The sequence below is a fragment of the Pongo abelii genome, chromosome 5 (genome assembly GCF_028885655.2).
Source record: "Pongo abelii isolate AG06213 chromosome 5, NHGRI_mPonAbe1-v2.0_pri, whole genome shotgun sequence".
In the NCBI taxonomy this organism is placed as follows: Eukaryota; Metazoa; Chordata; class Mammalia; order Primates; family Hominidae; genus Pongo; species Pongo abelii.
In genome coordinates this window covers 31,773,130-31,792,909 of record NC_071990.2, presented here as the reverse complement: position 1 = coordinate 31,792,909, position 19,780 = coordinate 31,773,130, and the positions used below count along the sequence as shown (strand labels likewise).

The 19,780-nt window shown below is 50.0% G+C and overlaps 2 protein-coding genes across 2 annotated transcripts; both read right to left on the bottom strand.

Moving 5' to 3' along the window:
* Positions 1-617: 617 nt before the first annotated feature.
* On the bottom strand, positions 618-3,418 carry TNF (tumor necrosis factor). Its single transcript, XM_002816720.4, has 4 exons — positions 3,034-3,418; positions 2,374-2,419; positions 2,140-2,187; positions 618-1,838 (listed from the first exon to the last, which is right to left on the bottom strand). Exons 1-4 carry the CDS (start codon positions 3,217-3,219, stop codon positions 1,417-1,419), a joined length of 702 nt encoding a protein of 233 aa, XP_002816766.1. The 5' UTR covers positions 3,220-3,418; the 3' UTR covers positions 618-1,416.
* A 1,223-nt stretch (positions 3,419-4,641) lies between these two features.
* LTA (lymphotoxin alpha) lies at positions 4,642-19,422 on the bottom strand. Its single transcript, XM_054558662.2, has 6 exons — positions 17,963-19,422; positions 17,444-17,665; positions 6,661-6,828; positions 6,122-6,229; positions 5,930-6,035; positions 4,642-5,679 (listed from the first exon to the last, which is right to left on the bottom strand). The coding sequence occupies exons 4-6, from the start codon at positions 6,218-6,220 to the stop codon at positions 5,267-5,269; spliced, it is 618 nt and encodes a 205-aa protein (XP_054414637.1). The 5' UTR covers positions 6,221-6,229; positions 6,661-6,828; positions 17,444-17,665; positions 17,963-19,422; the 3' UTR covers positions 4,642-5,266.
* Between the last annotated feature and the right edge of the window lie 358 nt (positions 19,423-19,780).

Sequence of the window (19,780 nt, the reverse complement as noted above, 5' to 3'; positions counted from 1 at the left end):
CTTCACCCACTGAGAGAATGGAAGGGGATAGAACAGCTGGAAACTGGTTGAAGGAAGTAAGCCAGAATTCACTAAGTGCCCACTGTGCCAAGGGCTGAGTGAGGTCCTCTGATGGAGGTCAGGCCTTCTCTCACATGCCCTATGTGTGGTGGACATTCCTATCTCCATTGGATAGATAGGTTAAGTGGCTGGTTCAGGTTGCAGAGTTAGGACAGGGTGATTTGAAGCCTAGACACCCGAATCTCTGGAAGTCCCTTGGCTGTGTGATTCAGGTACCTGAGAATGTGGCTCCTCCCCAGCTCTCTCCAGACGGCTGGCCAGCTGCAACAGCCGGAAATCTCACCTGAGCTGCAGGATTTTCCCAGCAAGGATTGGAATTCCCAGAGTTGGAAATTCCCATGCCCTGAGGGAGAGGTAATTAGGTTCAGGCTCTTGTTTCCTGGGGGATGGGGAATATTCTGTTGGGCTTTGTTTATGTAGGGTCTCCAGGGCCCTAGGAGTCTAAGGATGGGACTGGGTCCGAGGGATCTTAAAGCCTGTGGAGAGAGGACTTAGGGAGCTTCTTCCCACCCACAAGAAGAGGCAGATGCAGAATTAATTCCAAGAAGGAGACCGTGTTTCTTTTCTAAGCAAACTTTATTTCTCGCCACTGAATAGTAGGGCGATTACAGACACAACTCCCCTGGGGAGCAGAGGCTCAGCAATGAGTGACAGTTGGTCACCAAATCAGCATTGTTTAGACAACTTAATCCGATAAATATTTTAAAAAACATAATCAAAAGAAGGCACAGAGGCCAGGGGGCTACGTGGGAACAGCCTATTGTTCAGCTCCGTTTTCACAGAAAACATGTCTGAGCCAAGGCAGCTCCTACATTGGGTCCCCCAGGATACCCCGACCTCTCAAATAAATACATTCATCGGTAAATAAATAAATAATAAATAAATAATAAATAATCACAAGTGCAAACATAAATAGAGGGAGCTGGCTCCATGGGGAGGGCTGGGCTCCGTGTCTCAAGGAAGTCTGGAAACATCTGGAGAGAGGAAGGCCCAAGGTCCACCTGTGTCAATTTCTAGGTGAGGTCTTCTCAAGTCCTGCAGCATTCTGGCCAGAACCAAAGGCTCCCTGATCTCCAGATTCCAGATGTCAGGGATCAAAGCTGTAGGCCCCAGTGAGTTCTGGAGGCCCCAGTTTGAATTCTTAGTGGTTGCCAGCACTTCACTGTGCAGGCCACACGTTCCTGAATCCCAGGTTTCGAAGTGGTGGTGGTGTTGCTTAAAGTTCTAAGCTTGGGTTCCGACCCTAAGCCCCTAATTCTCTTTTTGAGCCAGAAGAGGTTGAGGGTGTCTGAAGGAGGGGATAATAAAGGGATTGGGGCAGGGGAGGCGTTTGGGAAGGATGGATGTTTGTCGTCCTCACAGGGCAATGATCCCAAAGTAGACCTGCCCAGACTCGGCAAAGTCGAGATAGTTGGGCAGATTGATCTCAGCGCTGAGTCGATCACCCTTCTCCAGCTGGAAGACCCCTCCCAGATAGATGGGCTCATACCAGGGCTTGGCCTCAGCCCCCTCTGTGGTCTCCCTCTGGCAGGGGCTCTTGATGGCAGAGAGGAGGTTGACCTTGGTCTGGTAGGAGACGGCGATGCGGCTGATGGTGTGGGTGAGGAGCACATGGGTGGAGGGGCAGCCTTGGCCCTTGAAGAGGACCTGGGAGTAGATGAGGTACAGGCCCTCTGATGGCACCACCAGCTGGTTATCTCTCAGCTCCACGCCATTGGCCAGGAGGGCATTGGCCCGGCGGTTCAGCCACTGGAGCTGCCCCTCAGCTTGAGGGTTTGCTGGAGGGAGGGAGAGAGGGAGAGGGGAGTCAGTGTGGCCATGTCGGTTCACTCTCCACATCCTGGCCCTTGAGCTCTGCCCACCCCACATCCGGTTCCTGTCCCCTCTGTGTGTCATCCCACATCCCACCTGGCCATGACGTTCTGAGTATCCCCCTAAGGCCTGTGCTGTTCCTCCACCCTTCCCTTGAGCTCAGCGAGTCCTTCTCACATTGTCTCCAAGTTCTGCCTACCCTCAGCTGGGCTTCAACCCCCAAATCCTAGCCCTCCAATTTCCAAGACACATCCTCAGAGCTCTTACCTACAACATGGGCTACAGGCTTGTCACTCGGGGTTCGAGAAGATGATCCTGAAGAGGAGAGAGAAAAGAAAAAGCTGAGACCCTTAAACTTCCTAGAAAATACCCCCTACTTTCACCTCCATCCATCCTCCCCCAAGACCAAAACTTTAAATTTCCCCCACTGCTTCCATACCGGTACTAACCCTACCCCCAAACCCAAACCCAGAATTAGGAAAGAGGTTTGGAGACACTTACTGACTGCCTGGGCCAGAGGGCTGATTAGAGAGAGGTCCTTGGGGAACTGTTGGGGAGAAGGAGAATGGTTAACATCGAGGGAGTCACCCTTAAAGGAGGAACAGCTGGCTGCCTGTCTGGCCTGCGCTCTTAGCCCTGAGGTGTCTGGTTTTCTCTCTCCATTCATCTGCGTATTCACCCTCCAGGCATTCAACAACTCTTTCACTGAGTGTCTTCTGTGTGCCAGACACCCTATCTTCATCTCTCCTTGTCTCCCCCATCTTTCTCCTTAGCTGTCATATTTTCCGCTCTCTTTCTGTCTCACCATGTTTATTCATATCACTTGTTTCTTCCCCCATCTCTCTGCTCACACACCACATCTGTCTCCATATCTTATTTATATATCTGCTTGTTCATTCATTCATTCATTCATTCACTCCAAACACACTTAGTGAGCACCTTCTATGTGCCAGACATCCTGTCTCTCCATCTCTCTCTCTCTCTTCCCCATCTCTTGCCACATCTCTTTCTGCATCCCCATCTTTCTCCACATTTCCACGTTTTTTTCTCTCCATCCCTCCCTATCAGCGCACATCTTTCACCCATCCCATCTCTCTCCCTCTCTTGTGTCTCCATTTCCCCTTGGGTGGGAGAATGGATGAAGGCTGGCAAGGCACTCACCTCTTCCCTCTGGGGGCCGATCACTCCAAAGTGCAGCAGGCAGAAGAGCGTGGTGGCGCCTGCCACGATCAGGAAGGAGACGAGGCTGAGGAACAAGCACCGCCTGGAGCCATGGGGCCCCCCTGTCTTCTTGGGGAGCGCCTCCTCGGCCAGCTCCACGTCCCGGATCATGCTTTCAGTGCTCATGGTGTCCTTTCCAGGGGAGAGAGGGTGGAGCCCTGGGTCAGTATGTGAGAGGAAGAGAACCTGCCTGGCAGCTTGTCAGGGGATGTGGCGTCTGAGGGTTGTTTTCAAGGGGGGGTCTGTAGTTGCTTCTCTCCCTCTTAGCTGGTCCTCTGCTGTCCTTGCTGAGGGAGCGTCTGCTGGCTGGGTGTGCAAACAACTGCCTTTATATGTCCCTGGGGCGAGAGGAGGGCGGGGAAAGAATCATTCAACCAGCGGAAAACTTCCTTGGTGGAGAAACCCATGAGCTCATCTGGAGGAAGCGGTAGTGGGCCCTGCACCTTCTGTCTCGGTTTCTTCTCCATCACGGGGGTGGGGATTTGGAAAGTTGGGGACACATAAGCATCAAGGATACCCCTCACACTCCCCACCCTCCCTGCTCCGATTCCGAGGGGGGTCTTCTGGGCCAGTGACTGATTTATATGTAGGACCCTGGAGGCTGAATCCCGTCCCCATGCCCCTCAAAACCTATTGCCTCTGTTTCTTTTGGGGACCAGGTCTGTGGTCTGTTTCCTTCTAACTTCCAGACAGGATGCAGGAAAAAGGTAGAACTAGAACTGGGAGGGGCTTCAGAAAGCTGAGTCCTTGAGGGAGAGAAAACGGGGTTGGAGGGAAAAGCTGTGTTGAGTCCTGAGGCCTGTGTTTTGGTCCCTGGGGGGAGAAGGAGTTGGGGGCTTGGTGGCAGGCTCAAGGCCTCAGGGAAGGCTGGGTGGGGGTAGCAGGGACAAGCCTGGGACAGCCCCGGGGAGTGAAATCACCCCTGGGAATTCACAGACCCCACTGGGGCAGGCCTTCTTCTTTCATTCTGACCCGGAGACTCACAATGCTGGTTTCAGTCTTGGCTTCCAAGGAACTCTGGGGTCCCTGATTTTTTTCATGAAGCTCTCACTTCTCAGGGCCCCAGTGTGTGGCCATATCTTCTGAAACGTCCCGTGTATTCCATACCTGGAGGTCCTGGAGGCTCTTTCACTCCCTGGGGCCCTCTACATGGCCTTGTCTTCGTTGGGGGGTCCCCATACTCAACCTCCATAGCCCTGGACATTCTCCTACCCTTTGCTGTGGTCACATCTCCCCAGAGGTCTCCTGTAACCCATTCCTCAGAGCCACTACATGTGGCCATATCTCCCAGGAGCTCCCTGACCCCCGCCCCTCCAGACCCTGACTTTTCCTTTGTCTTCTCAGCTTCTCCTTTGCTTCCCCTGCAGCAGTCTGGCGGCCTCACCTCGTGAGTCCATCACATATCCCTGAAGCTCTCTGAGCCCTTTATCCTTTTGTTCTCCCCACAGCTCTTGCTCCCTTTGAGCCCTCTGTCCCTCCCTCCATTCCTTAGATAGACTGGGAAGTTCTCACTCCCAGACACACACACACAAGCAGACAGCATTTCAGAGAAAAGAGGTTTATTGGGCTTCATCGAGGGTGCAGATGCCTCCGTGTGGGGCTCTGGTCGGCAGCTGGCTTTCAGAGCCTTTCCCTGCCTTCTGGGGCCCTGTGATCCCTCATGCCTACTTCTTTCTCTCTTGTTCAGCCTTGTGCCCATGCCCTCTCACTCTTCATCTCTTGGGCCTGTCTCTGTTTCTCCTTGGATGTTCTTCTATTATTCCCCTCTCTCCATCCTCCATAAATAAATAATTTATTTTTTTTGCCTTCATAAATAGTCCCCTCCCTGCCTCTAGTCATCCCCCAAGCTCCTCCATGTGCCTGCTCTTCCTCCGTGCGTGGATCTAGGCTCCACCTAGCTGGTGGGACAGACCGAGAGCTTTGGGCTGGGAATTCCTAGGCAGGCTTGAAATCCTCAGCCAGACAGACATCAGGGATGGTTCAGGGAGGTGTGGTCCCCTGGGATGCCTAGAATTCCTTCTTTGAAAGCTCCGGTGACTTGATCAGGGAAGACTTGAGCTGTTGGAATGGCCAAAGGAGAGGTGGTGGTGACCCCTGAAATGGTCCGAATGGAGGCAGAATGGGGAGAAGGTCTCGAAATCAATTATTTTTTCTTTCTGGATTTTTCCAAGTTCTACAGAGCGAAGGCTCCAAAGAAGACAGTACTAGGGCTGAGGACTAGGTGGGGGATGCCATCTGTGTGGGTGGATAGCTGGTCTCCCTGGGTGAGCTGGAATGCAGCCCCATGGTACATCGAGTGCAGCCAGGGTTCCTGCAGCCCTGGATACACCATCTTCTGGGAGCTGAGGAGAGGCACGTGGAAGGGGTACTGGGAGGAGAAGAGCTGGACCTCATGGGCCAGGTAGAGTGGGGAGGAGGTGGCCTTGGAAGAGTAGGCTTTCCCAGAGAAGACCACCTGGGAGTAGACGAAGTAGATGCCACTGGCGGGGACCAGGAGAGAATTGTTGCTCAAGGAGAAACCATCCTGGAGGAAGGCACGGTCCGTGTTCGCTCTCCAGAGCAGTGAGTTCTGCTTGCTGGGGTCTCCTAGGAAGAGCCATAGGGGATGGGGGTGGGAGATCAGGGGTCTGGATCAGAGGTCTCAATACCCGAGGAAGTGGGCACTGAACAACTGAGTTCCTGGGGGATGGCAGGGGGAGGCATAGGAGTGGGCTGCCTCTGTTTTTTTTTTTAGCGTGGGGGAAGTTGGGGGAGAGGGGTGGATGCTTGGGTTCCTGAGGCAGGGGTGAGAGGAGAGCTGGTGGGGACATGTCTGGAAGGTCAGGTGGATGTTTACCAATGAGGTGAGCAGCAGGTTTGAGGGTGCTGTGGGCAAGATGCATCTTGGGGTGCTGACGGGCAGTCTGGGCAGCTGAAGGTGTGAGGCCAACACCAGGGAGCCCCTAGGGGAGAACAGAGGTGAGGGGGGCTCTAGGGCTCAAGGTTTGGCTTAGCCACCCCAGCAGCCCCCATTCTCCTGCTGCCTCACCTGGGCCCCAGGCAGCAGAACCAGCAGCAGCCCCAGAAGGAGGAGGTGTAGGGTGGTGCCACGCACCCTTGGGAGGAAGAGACGTTCAGGTGGTGTCATGGGGAGAACCTGCAGAGAAAGAGAGAGAGAGAGAGAGAGAGTGAGCGGGGCGGGGCACGCTGCCGAAGACAGACCTCCTGCCCTGGGAGATAGCACCCCCCTACCTCCAAGAGAGAGATCGACAGAGAAGGGGACAAGATGCAGTCAGAGGAACCCCAAGGTGAGCAGAGGGAGACAGAGAGAGACGGGAAGGGAACAGAGAGGAATCATGGCAGAAACAGAGAATGTGTGACAGAGACAATAAGACTGACAGATGGAAAGTCAGAGACAGAGAAGGAAACCAAAACCAAACCCACCAAGGCCCAGGCCCAGGCAGGCCGGGGATCCAGGCAGCAGGTGCAGGAGGGACCGAGGCCCAGGCAGAGGGCAGGACACTGTGGGGCGGTAGTCCAAAGCACGAAGCACGGGCAGCCCAAGGAGATGGGGCAGGAGAGCCTCACCTGCTGTGCGGAGCCCCTGGGCCCGGACGCTCAGGTCCCTTTATAGAGGAAGCGGCAGTGGCAGCGTGGCAGGCGGCGGGCGGGTTCTAGGTCGGGGCTGGGGCCCGGGGAAGCCCCCAGGGCTTAGAAGATGCTGCTGTTTCAGTCAAAGGCAGGAAAGGCTGAGGCCTAGGAGAGAACCACAGGCGGGGGGTTCAGACGACTGAGTTCTGGGAAAGGGAGTCGGGTCAGGGGAATCGTGGGCTGGGAGGGCCAGGGAGTGGGGTCAGGCCTAGAGTTCCAAAGAAGGGACAGTCAATTCAGAGAGGAGGAGGTTGAGCAGCTGGGGTGTGGGCTGGAGGCCTGGTTCCCTGAAGAGCAATCATATATAACATCTCTGCACCCTTGGCTGAGTACAGGCTTCTCTCTTTGCCCATTTCCTTCTCTTGTACCCCTGTCCTTGTCCCAAACAACTCAAATCATACTTGTCCCAGTATACGGACTTTCCAGCTCATCTGGCAGGCTTCACATCAAGAAGGTCCATTATATATCCCCTTCATCGGGGACATTCTGGTGTTTGCGTCTTGCCCAGGTGAAAATATTAATGGATCCCCCTTCCACTCTTGAAAGTGTCCTAGTTTGGAAGATAAATTTTTTGGTCCCCTTACTCAGAGATGATGCTGGACACTCAAGTATGATGAGGTCTCATCTCACTCCTGAAGGATGCCCTCCATCTCTTCCTGACCTCGGGTGGCTTCCACAGAACAGATTTATATAACCCCAAATAAACACACATTCCAGGATCAATGTGGCAGACACCTTCCAAAGTTCTCTACAAAGGAAGTTTCAGAATTCCACATGGGTGAGGCTTAAGGGTGGTGACTTAGGGTGGGGTGGGGACAGCTAAGGGACTTGTTCTGAAGCTGCATTTGCAGAGCCAATACATTATTTTAAAATTGTTCCAGGCCCGATGCAGTGGCTCACACCTGTAATCCCAGCACTTTGGGAGTCTGAGGTGGGCGGATTACTTGAGGTCAGGAGTTTGAGAACAGCTGGCCAACATGGTGAAACCCCATCTCTAAAATAAACACAAAAATCAGCCAGGCGTGGTGGTGCGCATCTGTAGTCCCAGCTACTCGGGAGGCTGAGGCTGGAGAATCATTTGAACCTGGGAGGCAGAGGCTGCAGTGAGTCAAGATCGCACCATTGTACTCCAGCCGGGGGACAGAGCAAGACTCTGTCTCAAAAAAAAAAAAAAAAAAAAAAAAAAATTGTTCCAAAATTTTTTTCCTTTTTATTGATATGTAACTTAGGTATGAGGTGGACACCTCTTAAGTGTACAGCTGATGAATTTTTCCATCTGTATGTAGCCACCACCCAGCTCCACGTATTTTCAGGTCCCCAGCAGGTTCCCTCATGCCCCCTCCCTGCTGATACTCTCCAAAGATAACCAACCACTCTCTCACTTTTATCACCATAGATTATTTCCTCCTGGTTTGGGGCATCATATAAATGAAATCACACAGAATGTACTCATTTCTGTTTGGCTTCTTTCAGTCAGCATTATGTTTGTCAGATTCATACACATGGTTTTATGTATCAGTAATGTTTTTTAAAAAAATTGTGATGTAATATTCTATTGTATCAATATACTCTAATATATTCTGTTGATAGGCATTTGGTTTGTTTCTAGTTTTTGTCTAACATGAAAAATGTTGATACGAACATTCTCATACATGAGCCCATTTTCACTTAGCTTGCAAGTTACAAGGTTTAAAAAAAGCAAAGTTTCTAAAGATGACTTTATTCACTTTTCCTAAGTTTGAGATAATACCAGCTTGTCACCTCAAATATTATTACTGCTACTGATGTGATTTTACTTGGAGAGTGTTAGAGGGGTTGGAGCTGGGGCTGGTGGTGACCCGGGGTAAAGCCCACTGTTGCATGGGGCAGACCACTTCTCTCCCCAGGCACAAGGTCCCTGAGGGGTCTTAGTGTAACATGGAGGGACATGTAAGTAACATTCCAGGTGTGTATGAGCTATTTCTCCTGTTCTCCTTCTCTACTTGAGGCCCTGCACCTTTGCCTTTTATGCTTTACTAGTCTTAGCTATTATTTCTGTAGGGGCAGAAAGGGGTGAACCCTTCCTGACCCATCATAAGGGTTATGGCCAATACTCCTATAACAAAAGGCAGATTAACAAGAGAAAAGCCTAATACATTTATTTAATCAAAGTTTTAGATGACATGGGAGCCTTCAGAAATGAAGACCCAAGGACCCAGGGGAAAACTATTTTTATGCTTAGATTTGATGAAGAATGAACAGCTGTGCAGAAATGTAATTGAACAAAAGGAGTATAATCTAATGGTCATAGACTGGGACTGGGGGGATCCCAGCAAGGCCTGGCCATATTCTTCTTGGTCTCTCTGTACAGCATTCCTTCCTCCCAGGTATAGGGCAGAACCTCTTCTGGAATGAGGGTCTTATAACCTACTATCAGATGAGGTAGGTCAGAAAATTTCTTTCCTTTTTTTTTTTTTTGAGACAGGTTCTCACTCTGTCGCCCAGGCTGGAGTGCAGTGGCACGATATTGGCTCACTGCAACCTCTGCCTCCCGGGTTCAAGCTATTCTCCTGCCTCAGCCTCCCGAGTAGCTTGGATTACAGGCACACGCCACCAAGCCTGCCTAATTTTTTTTGTATTTTTAGTAGAGACGGGGTCTCACCATATTGGCCAGGTTGGTCTTGAACTCCTGACCACAGGTGATCCACCTGCCTTGGCCTCCCAAAGTGCTGGGATTATGGGCATGAGCCACTGCGCCCAACCTTCTTCTCATTCTTTTAACCTTATTATCTCTTGTGTCAGTGTTGGTTTCCCTTTTAGCCCCTGCTCCTTTCTTTTTCTCTGTGTTGCCCTTTCTCTCAGGGTCCTTTTTGCTTCCTGTTGTCTCTTTCTGCTTCTCTAACGGTATGAGCTGATGGACTGAGACCCCAGCTGAGCTATATTAAAATATAAAACGTATTACAAGGCCAGGAGCAGTGGCACATGCCTGTCATCCCAGGCTGAGGCGAGCAGATCACAAGGTCAGGAGATAGAGACAATCCTGGCTAATACGGTGAAACTCCATCACTGCTAAAAATACAAAAAATTAGCCAAGCGTGGTGGCATGCGCCTGTAGTCCTAGCTACTAGGGAAGTGGAGGCAGGAGAACTGCTTGAACCTGGGAGGCAGAGGTTGCAGTGAGCTGAGATCGCGCCACTGCCCTCCAGCCTGGGCAAAAAAGTGAGACTCCATTTCAAACAAACAAAAAACAAAACAAAACAAACAAACAAAAAAAGGTATTGCAATTAACAGTGAGACACAGAGACAAATTTAAATTAAAGAGGAAGAATGGGACATTGAAAGACAAAAAAGGGAAGGCAAGGAGGAGTGATGGGGAGACATGAGAGACACAGCGGAAGGAAGGGCAAGACTGGGCTGAGGCTCAGTGTCACGTGCATGTGAGATATGCTGAAGGATGCTCCTTGAGATGGGCCAATCTTGGTTTCAATCTCAGTTTCGGAGGTTGTATGAAATTTGGTTTCTTTCTTGGGCAGGCCAGCAGTTGGTTTGGGACTTTCCCTGGGTGGGAGAGCTGATGACTGGAGTCTTATGCCCCAAACTCAGGGAAATACAGTCTTTATAGTGGTCTTTGTGGAGAAACTAGTGAAATCTCTGAAGCCTCCAAATGAGACTGAAATGACATTAGCTTCAAACTTGAACTTAGCCTCAAAACCTAAATTGGGATTTAATACCAACATCAACCCTAACCCAAATTTAACCTCAACCCAAATCACAACTCAAACTCAACCCCAACTGTAACCCTAACCTCAAATCTAAACACATCCCAATTAATAACCCCCTAAATAAAACTTCTCGTTTAGCCCAACCCAACCCTGTTTCTAGGGCTAATCTTGAAACCAGTTTACCACCACTCCTAACACTGAACTTAAATCTGACTCTAAAATGTAAGTCCAATCTGAGCCACAAGCCTAAAGTTGAACTTTATCCTGCTTTATGAATTATTCATCCATTCCTCCATTTAGTGAGTATCTGCGTGCCTACCATATGCTGGGCATTGTTCTAAGGCAGGAGGGACATAGAGGCAAAGGGATCAGAGAAGGTACCAGCACCTGCGGAGCTTGTATTCCAGTGAGGCCAGACAGAAAAGAAAGAAACTGAAGAAGAAATCGGTACTATGAGAAAATAAGACAGGCTGATGTCGTAAGAGTGGCAGGGAGCTACTTTTAAATACAGTAGTCAGCAAAATCCTCTTTGAGTGTTTGGGTGGCACTGGAGCTGAGACCCAAATGACAAAAAATAGTGACCAGGTAAAAGTTTGGGAGCAAAGCATTTCAGGTAAAGGGAGCAGCTACCGCAAAGGCTGGAAGGCAGAACCAAGCTGGGGGTGTTGAAGACAAACAGGCCAGTGTGGCTGGAGCAGAGAGAGAGGCTGGGAGAGGGGTGGGAGATGAGGTCAGAGAGGAGGGCAGCGGCCAGGTCATGCAGGGCCATGCAAGGAGGGTAAAGCCTCTAGATTTCATCCAGCCACAGGAAGCCTTTAAAGGTCGTCTGTGTGTGTGTGTGTGCGTGTGCGTGTGCGTGTGTGTGTGTGTGTGTGTGTGTGTGTGTTGCAGGGGAAGGGGAGAGAGAGAGAGAGAAGAGAGAGGTGAGCAGAGGTGATTGGATTTTTTTTCTTTTGACATGGTGTCTTGCTCTGTGGCCTAGGCTGGAGTGCAGTGGCACCATCATTGCCCACTGCAACCTCAAAATCATGGGCTCAAGTCATCCTTCCACCTCAGCTTCCCAAGTATCTAGGACTACAGGTGTGTGCCACTGTACCTGGCTAATTTTAAAAAATATTTTAAAATTTTTGTAGAGACAGGGTCTATGCTGCTCAGGCTGGTCTCGAACCCCTGGTTTCAAGTGATCTGCCCATCTTGGCCTTCCAAAGTTTTGGGATTACAGGTGTGAGCCACCATGCTGGGCCAGCCTCCCAGTTTTGGGATTACAGGCATCAGTCACCACACTGGCCCTGGATTTTTTTTCTTTCTTTTTTTTCGAGACGGAGTCTCATTCTGTTGCCCAGGCTGGAGTGCAATGGCGTAATCTCAGCTCACTGTAACCTCCGCTGCCCGGGTTCAAACGATTCTCCTGTCTCAGCCTCCTGAGTAGCTGGGATTATAGGTGCATGCCACCATGCCTGGCTAATTTTTGTACTTTTAGTAGAGAAAGTACACCATCTTGGCCAGGCTGGTCTCGAACTACTGACCTCAGGTGATCCACTTGCCTCGGCCTCCCAAAGTGCTGGGATTACAGGCGTGAGACACCGCACCCAGCCTTTTTTTTTTTTTTTTTTTCTTTTAAGACAGAATCTCGCTCTGTCGCCCAGGCTGGAGTGCAGTGGCACAATCTCGGCTCACTGCAACCTCTACCTCCCAGGTTCAAGCGATCCACTTATGTCAGTTTCCCAAGTAGCTGGGATTACAGGTGCATGTCACCATGCCTGGCTAATTTTTGTACTTTATTAGTAGAGAAAGTACACCATGTTGGCCAGGCTGGTCTTGAACTCCTGACCTCAAGTGATCCGCCTGCCTCAGCCTCCCAAAGTGCTGGAATTATAGACATGTGCCACTGCACCCAGCCTGGTTTTTTTTTTTTCTAAGAGATGGAGTCTCACTTTTTTGCCCAGGTTGGAGTGCAGTGGCACCATCATAGCTCACTGCAGCCTTGAACTCTTGGCCTCAGGCAATCCTTGCGCCTTAGCCTTGCAAAGTGTTGGGATTACAGGCATAAGACACTGAGTCTTGCCTGGACTTTTTTTTCTTTGAGATGGAGTCTCACTCTGTTGCCCAGGTTGGACTGCTACGGCATGATCTTGGCTCACTGCAACTTCCACCTCCCAGGTTCAAGTGATTCTCCTGCCTCGGCCCCCCGAGTAGCTGGGATTACAGGCGTGCGCCACCATGCCTGGCTAATTTTGGTATTTTTAGTAGAGATGAGGTTTCATCATGTTGGGCCGGCTGGTCTCGAACTCCTGACCTCGTGATCCATCCACCTCGGCCTCCCAAAGTGCTGGGATTATAGGCATAGCCAACGCGCCCGGCCTGGACTTGTTTTTAAAAGATCACGGTGGCTCCTGTTTAGGCTGGCTGGTAGGAAACAGGTGGCAGTGGCATTAATGGTGTAGAGAAAATAGTGGCAGCCATGGAGATGGAGAGAAGTAGACAAATTTGGGATATATTATACATTCCAGGGGTAGAAACAACAGGACTAGATGATGGATTGATGGGTGGGAGATGTAGAGACTGGGAGAGAAGCAGGATTCTGATGGATGGAAAAACTAAAAAATTCTATTTTGGGTGTGGTAAGTCTAAGTCTATTAGACATGCAAGTAGAGATGTCACTTGGCAGATACACATCTGGATTTCAGGGGCAAGGTCCAAGCTAGAGAAAGAAACCTGGGCATGGTCAGCATGAAGATGGTGTTTAAAGCCATGGAACTTATCTTGTGCATCCCTATAAGACCCCTTTGAGGCACTGGTTTCCCCTCACAATGGATGCAGTGCATCTTCCATTCTGAATTCCAGAAGCAACAACCTCCTGCTCCTAGAAGCTAAACTCTCCAGACTTAGTCTTCTGAATTCCCACTGGGATTTAACCTCCCTGGATTCAATTCCCTACCCCACAAGGACCCTTCTACCAATCCATTTCACAATATTTGGTGGAACTCTTCACATTTTCAAATCCTGTCTTCTATGTTTGAAAGCATTTTCCTCTGGGCGTTTTGAAACCTGGCTTTCCCCTAATGATGCTACTCCTCTCTGTGGTGAAGGTTGCTCTTTCTTCGACCTCCATCACTAGGGGAATGAAGGCAGAAGAGAGGGGTCATTATTTTTTCTCCCCCAGACCATTGATAAACTCCTCCTCATCTTCCAAAGCACGTGCCTTTTGCATCTGCCATGCTCTTCCTGTCTTCACAGCACAATCTTATCCATCAAAATCTTTATTATGCTCTTAACAACTTGTACAACTAGCTCAGTCTTTCTCCACATCTTATCCCTACCACCATCCTTGTTTGTTTTTTGAGACAAGGTCTTGCCCTGTCACCCAGGCTGGAGTGCAGTGGCATGATCTTGGCTCACTGCAGCCTCGACCTCCTGGGCTCAAGTGATCCTCCCACTTCAGCCTCCTGAGTAGCTAGGACTACAGGCGCATGCCACCATGCCCGGCTAATTTTTGTATTTTTGTATTTTTTTTTTTTTTGCAGAGATAGGGTTTTGCTATGTTGCCTAGGCTGGTCTTGAACTCCTGGGCTCAAGCGATCCATCCCCCTTGGCCTCCCAAAGTGCTGGGATTACAGGCATGACCCACCGCACCCGGCCTCCTACCACCATCTTTAGTGACTTTAAAAGCCACAAAGATCGGCTGGGCGCGGTGGCTCACACTTGCAATCCCAGCACTTTGGGAGGCTGAGGTGGGCGGATCACGAGGTCAGGAGATCGAGACCATCCTGGCTAACAAGGTGAAACCCCGTCTCTACTAAAAATACAAAAACAAAATTAGCTGGGCATGGTGGCGGGCGCCTGTAGTCCCAGCTACTCGGGAGGCTGAGGTGAGAGAATGGCGTTAACCTGGGAGGCGGATCTTGCAGTGAGCCCAGATCGCGCCACTGCACTCCAGCCTGGGTGACAGAGCGAGACTCCGTCTCAGAGGAAAAAAATAAAAATAAAAAAAGAAGCCACACAGATCAGATGAGTCTTACAGTCTGGCCTCTCAATTCTCCAAGTTTCTCAAGTCTACTGGTTTTACAGCCTCTTCCCTCCTCCATTTTAGCCACCCAGAAGTAAGGTTGTACCTTAAACCCCAGCATCACTTGGAAGAATTATGCCTTCAAGATCTTGATCTCTGAATTACCCTTCTCATCACAACCACTCACTTTTCACATCTCCCACTCTCTGCCTCCCCTTGAATCAGTTCTTTATTCTTACCAAGACTTCCGGCTGCTTCTGCTTTCCTGGTTTTGCTTGTTGATTTAACATGTACTGCATGGTCAATAATTTCAACTCCACTTTGTCTGCATTTTAGAATCTCTTACCGCCGGGCACCGTAGCTCACACCTGTAATCCCAGCACTTTGGGAGGCCAAAGCGGGCGGATCACCTGAGGTCAGGAGTTTGAGACCAGCCTGGCCAATGTGGTGAAGTCCCATCTCTACTAAAAATACAAAAATTAGCTGGGCCTGGTGGTGGACAACTGTAATCCCAGCTACTCTGGAGGCTGATGGAGGAGAATCGCTTGAACCCGGGAGGCGGAGGTTGCAGTGAACCAAGATCGAGCCATTGCACTCCAGCCTGGGCAACAAGAGTGAAATTCTGTCTCAAAAATTGACTTGGGTAAACTAAGTGGTCTCATTCTTGGGGCTTTGTCTTAGGCTGTCAAGCACTGCAGTAGACAGCTGAGTCACCATAAGAGGCCTATAACTAATCCTGGCCAGCTTATCTCAGAGAGTCATCAGTGTTCCTGGACACAACTTTTACTCATTCTTTGTTGACTCCCCATTATACTCCTGTGCGTGATGTTCTAAATCTCCGTGCCTCTGATGTCCTTCACTCTCATCTATTAATATTTCATTGAGCTTAAGGCCATCCAGTGTGGATCTCACTTCCCTCTTTTTCCTTAATTTTGTTATATTTAATCTTTCCTTACATACTGACTCACAGTACTTTTTCTTGTTTCCAAGGCTGATCCTTTTATCTGTACTCTATCCCACTTCCTCTATCTTTACTACATTCTCTCCCCACTTCTTGCTTATGTTTTCACTATCTCTCTTTTTTGTTTGTTTTTGGGATAGTCTTGCTCTGTTGCCCAAGCTGGAGTGCAGTGGTGCCATCTTGGCTCACTGCAACCTCTACCTCCCAGGTTCAAGTGATTCTCCTGCCTCAGCCTCCCGAGTAGCTGGGGTTACAGGTGTGCACCACCATGCCCAGCTAATTTTTGTATTTTTAGTAGAGACAGCATTTCACCATGTTGGCTAGGTTGGTTTTGAACTCCTGATATCTATGGTCTGCCCACCTCAGCCTCCCAAAGCGCTGGGATTACAAGGGTGAGCCACTGCACCTGGGCTTTTTTTTCTTTTTGAGACTGAGTCTTGCTCTGTCACCCAGGCTGGAGTGCAGTGGTGTGATCTCGGCTCACTGCAACCTCTGCCTCCTGGGTTCAAGCGATTCTCCCACCTCAGCGAATAGCTGGGACCACAAGCATGTGCCACTACGCCTGGCTAATTTTTGTATCTTTTGTAGAGATGCGGTTTTGCCATGTTGGCCATCCTAGTCTTGAACCCCTGGCCTCAAGTGGTCCGCCCACCTTGGCCTCCCACAGTGCTGGGATTACAGGTGTGAGCCACTGCGCCTGGCCTATCTTTGTCTCTTTAAGCATCTTCATTTTACATTCAATTTTATTTCTTGAAAATAAACAACAAAAAAGATCCTTCCTTGAAATCTTTCTCCCTCAAATGTCCAGTCCATCTCTCACCTTCCCTTTTCGTGTCATGTCTCAAAAGACTAGCCCCCTTAACGAACCACTTTTTCAGGAACTGGTAAAATTTCCCTCAACTGTAAAATCTGTGGGTAGACTAAGAGATGATTCTCAGTTACTCTGTGTTCACCGTTCTGACTTCATGTCCACCACCTCCTTTTCCTCACCTCCCACTCATTCCTCAACCTATGTAGAGTGATTTCTGCCCCTCTAGTAAATGGAAACGGTTTTCTCAAAATTTGTAATCGTCTAGTTCCTGAACCCAACAATCTTTTCAACCCTCATTTACTAGACCTCTTTGAAGCCTCAAACATGGCTGCCCTGTCTCTGCTTGGTATCCCCCGCCCCCTACTTCTCTGACTGCTCCCCAACCTCTCCTTTATTGGTTCTCTTCCTTTGATCATGCTCAGGGCTCTTCTGGTCACTCCACCCCCTCCCTGGAAGATCCTGTCCACTCAAAGGCTCAACCTCTACTGGGAAGGGAATGATGCCCAAATCTGTTCCACCAGACCCAACTTCTCTTGAGCTCCAGACCGGCTTTCTGGAAATCTCCACCTGAGAGTCATGCTGGTACCTCAAACCTTCGTTGAGCATTTTATTACCCTAAGCAGTCACACCTATACATTATAACTATAATGTATACTATAATGTATAATGTATACTATAATGTATAATGTATAGTTATTATTTGTATATTGTCTCATTAGACTGCAAGTTCTATGAAGGCAGTGACTTTCTTATTTATACCTATTGTCAAGCAGTGCCCTGCTCCTAACAGGTGCTTAATAATTTTTTTTTTTTTTTTGATACAGAGTCTTGCTCTGTCACCCAGACTGGAGAGCAGAGGCGTGATCTCAGCTCACTGCAACCTCTGCCTCCCGGGTTCAAGTGATTCTTGTGCCTCAGACACCTGAGTAGCTGGGATTACAGGTGCCCACCACCACGCCCAGCTAATTTTTATATTTTTAGTAGAGACGGGGTTTCACCATGTTGACCAGGCTGGTCTCGAACTCCTGGCCTCAAGTGATCCTCCCAAAGTGCTCCCACCTTGGCCTCCCAAAGTGCTGTGATTACAGGAGTGAGGTGCCTGGTCACCACCACCCACCTTTCAGACAGACGTTGAGAGGATTTGTGGTATTAGGAAAAGGGCTGGTTAACACACAGTAGGTATTAATTCACAAGATGATGGCCGTTTTCTTACTCCTTGTCTGTACTCCTGCAGCACTCACCTGTTCTCCCTCTTTTTCCTCGTCACCTGGACCACTGCCCACAGAATGAAGTCCGATCTCTGACCTTGACTTTCTGTGGTTCTTTCTTCATCACATGTTCCCTCACACCTGTGCTGCTTCTGCCTCAGGACGCTCCTTTCCCGGAACATACTGCATTTTCTGACTTGTCAGGCTCGCTCAAGACGTGTTATTCGCCTATGGAACCTTTCCATCCACCTCCACCTAGTGAACCCATTCATTAGAGCAAGTTCAAATGCTGTCTCCTCAGAGGCTCCCTGGATGCTTTCAAATGGACTTAATCTCCCCTCTTTCTGTAAACATCTTAAAGTTTACTCATCATGCCTTGAATCAGTTAATTAGGTATGGGTCTACCTCCCCACTAGATTGTAAGCTTGAAGCAGAGTTTAAATTTATCTTTGGGCTACATAATGCTCAGCTGACCTACACTGAACAGAGTCCCTCCCAGATCCTTTTCCTAACTTAACCCAAACCTGCCCCAACCTGAGTCCTCAAACTGACCCTCTTCAATCTCATTATTCTTTTCCAGGCCTGTTCCTCCAATTGAATCCCAATGCATCCTCCACTGAGACTCAACTCCTGGTGCCAGCTCTAGAGAACAGAGATACACTTCCACCTACCCACTGTTTCATGGCAGGCACTGAGTCACCCCTTGGGAATCCCTGGCCCCCGTCCCTGCCCCCACCATGCTGGACAGGATGCCTGCTGCCTGCCCCAAGGGGTCAGAGGAAGCCAGGGCCTCTAGGGCTCAGTATTTTTATCAGCCTAGGAAACAAGAGACACAGAAGCGGAAACCATGTGGTCAGAGAAAGTGAACAGCTCTTATCTCAGGGGAACCCCCACCAGGGCTGGGGGCCAGACACCAAGGAGGGACATTGAAAAGACTGTGGTCCGGTGGGCCCAGGCTTCAGGGCTTATTTTGTTTTGGTTTTATGTAACTCTTGCAGAAGGGGAAATGATGTGCTTAAAAACCAGTGAGAAATCTCCTGGGTGGAGGAGCAAATTTGGTCACCAGAGTTTTCTGTAATTTACTTCTCAACCCCCAGCTTAGGGATCCTAACCCCAACTCCCCCCAAGGCCAAACCTGGACTCTTTGCATGCCACTTCCGAAAAGCTCCAGCCTGTGAGAGGAACCGGACGCCAGGGTCACACACAGCTTGAAGTCTCTTCTCTGAATCACAGCAGCTTCCTCTCACAGGATCTTTCTCACCAGCCCTTCCCCCTCCTGCACCCTGAACATCTGCCTGGTCCTTCAGAGGCCTTGGGTCTCTTCCGAACTTCAGGCTGTCTTCTTCAAGGATCTCATGCCCACCCATGTTCCCATGTTCCCAGAGGCTTGCCCTCCCTGTCCTCTATTGCCTTCCACTTCCACTCCCGGGATTCTCCTGTAGAGAACTGGGCTCAAAACCTGAAAGATAAGTTTCTGATTGATAAGATGCTCTGGTGTAACTATGCAGACAGTGCACTCACCAGCACATGTCTGTACTCTCCTTGCAGCCCTGTCCTTTCTTTTTGCCGAGTTCCCAGTTGTGTCCCGGGTGATGGTAGTGGGGTCTACCTATCTTAGTTTCCAGGGAGGCCCCCTCTCTCTTCCGTGGGAATCCCAGACTCTCCCTCCACCTCTCAGGACTTCAACTACTGGTTCTTGGAAAAGGAAATGTTTATAAGGAAGGCCATGCCTGGGCTGCCCAGAGATGAACTCAGGCTTAGGATGGGGCAGAAGCTGAATGGCGGAGATGAGGATTGGGGCCCTGGAGGAAGAGAGATACAACTGACAAGCTAGAGGGCAGAGACGAATGGAGCCAGCAGCCTGGCTGCCTTTGGGTGTGGAGCTCCAGTTGCCCAAGAACAGACAACCCATGTTACATAATTTTGCTCTTTCCACCTCCTTCCCCTGCTCCTAATTTTAGCAACTGAAATTCCACTCCCCCACAGGGATCTTCCTCCAGCCATTCTGCTTGTATTCCCCATCCTCCCCCAGCCTCCTCATGGCCCCCCAGCCCCGGCTGCCCCCAACTCGCTCATTCAGTGACTCAGCAAAGGGAAAGCCCTGTGTTGGGGGAAGGGGGTGTTAAGTGGGGAGGAGGATGTGGTTCAGCTTGGGGAGCCAGGGAGGGGAGGGAAACTGGTTTTGTTCCCCTTTTTGCCTCTGTTCGCATCTATTTCTCCAGCCGCAGATTGCAGGGTGGACAAAACCCCAGTGTAGGGAGTGGAGTAAGACTGGATGGCAAACTGGGCCTTCTTAGGGCTGAACTGAGGGGGCATGCAGAGGCTTCTTGCCTCCAGCTCAGAGCCCGCGTTAGCGTGTGCATGTGTGTT

What these genes read in the sequence shown, in the direction of transcription:
- LTA (XM_054558662.2), bottom strand. Translation starts at nt 6,220, where the DNA reads ATGACACCACCTGAACGTCTCTTCCTCCCAAGGGTGCGTGGCACCACC. An exon ending in TTCTGCTGCCTGGGGCCCAG is followed by an intron (nt 6,036 to 6,121) that starts GTGAGGCAGCAG and finishes GTTCTCCCCTAG; the next exon opens with GGGCTCCCTGGTGTTGGCCT. An exon ending in ACCTGCTGCTCACCTCATTG is followed by an intron (nt 5,680 to 5,929) that starts GTAAACATCCAC and finishes GGCTCTTCCTAG; the next exon opens with GAGACCCCAGCAAGCAGAAC.
- TNF (XM_002816720.4), bottom strand. Translation starts at nt 3,219, where the DNA reads ATGAGCACTGAAAGCATGATCCGGGACGTGGAGCTGGCCGAGGAGGCG. An exon ending in TCGGCCCCCAGAGGGAAGAG is followed by an intron (nt 2,420 to 3,033) that starts GTGAGTGCCTTG and finishes TCTCCCCAACAG; the next exon opens with TTCCCCAAGGACCTCTCTCT. An exon ending in CCCTCTGGCCCAGGCAGTCA is followed by an intron (nt 2,188 to 2,373) that starts GTAAGTGTCTCC and finishes TCTCCTCTTCAG; the next exon opens with GATCATCTTCTCGAACCCCG.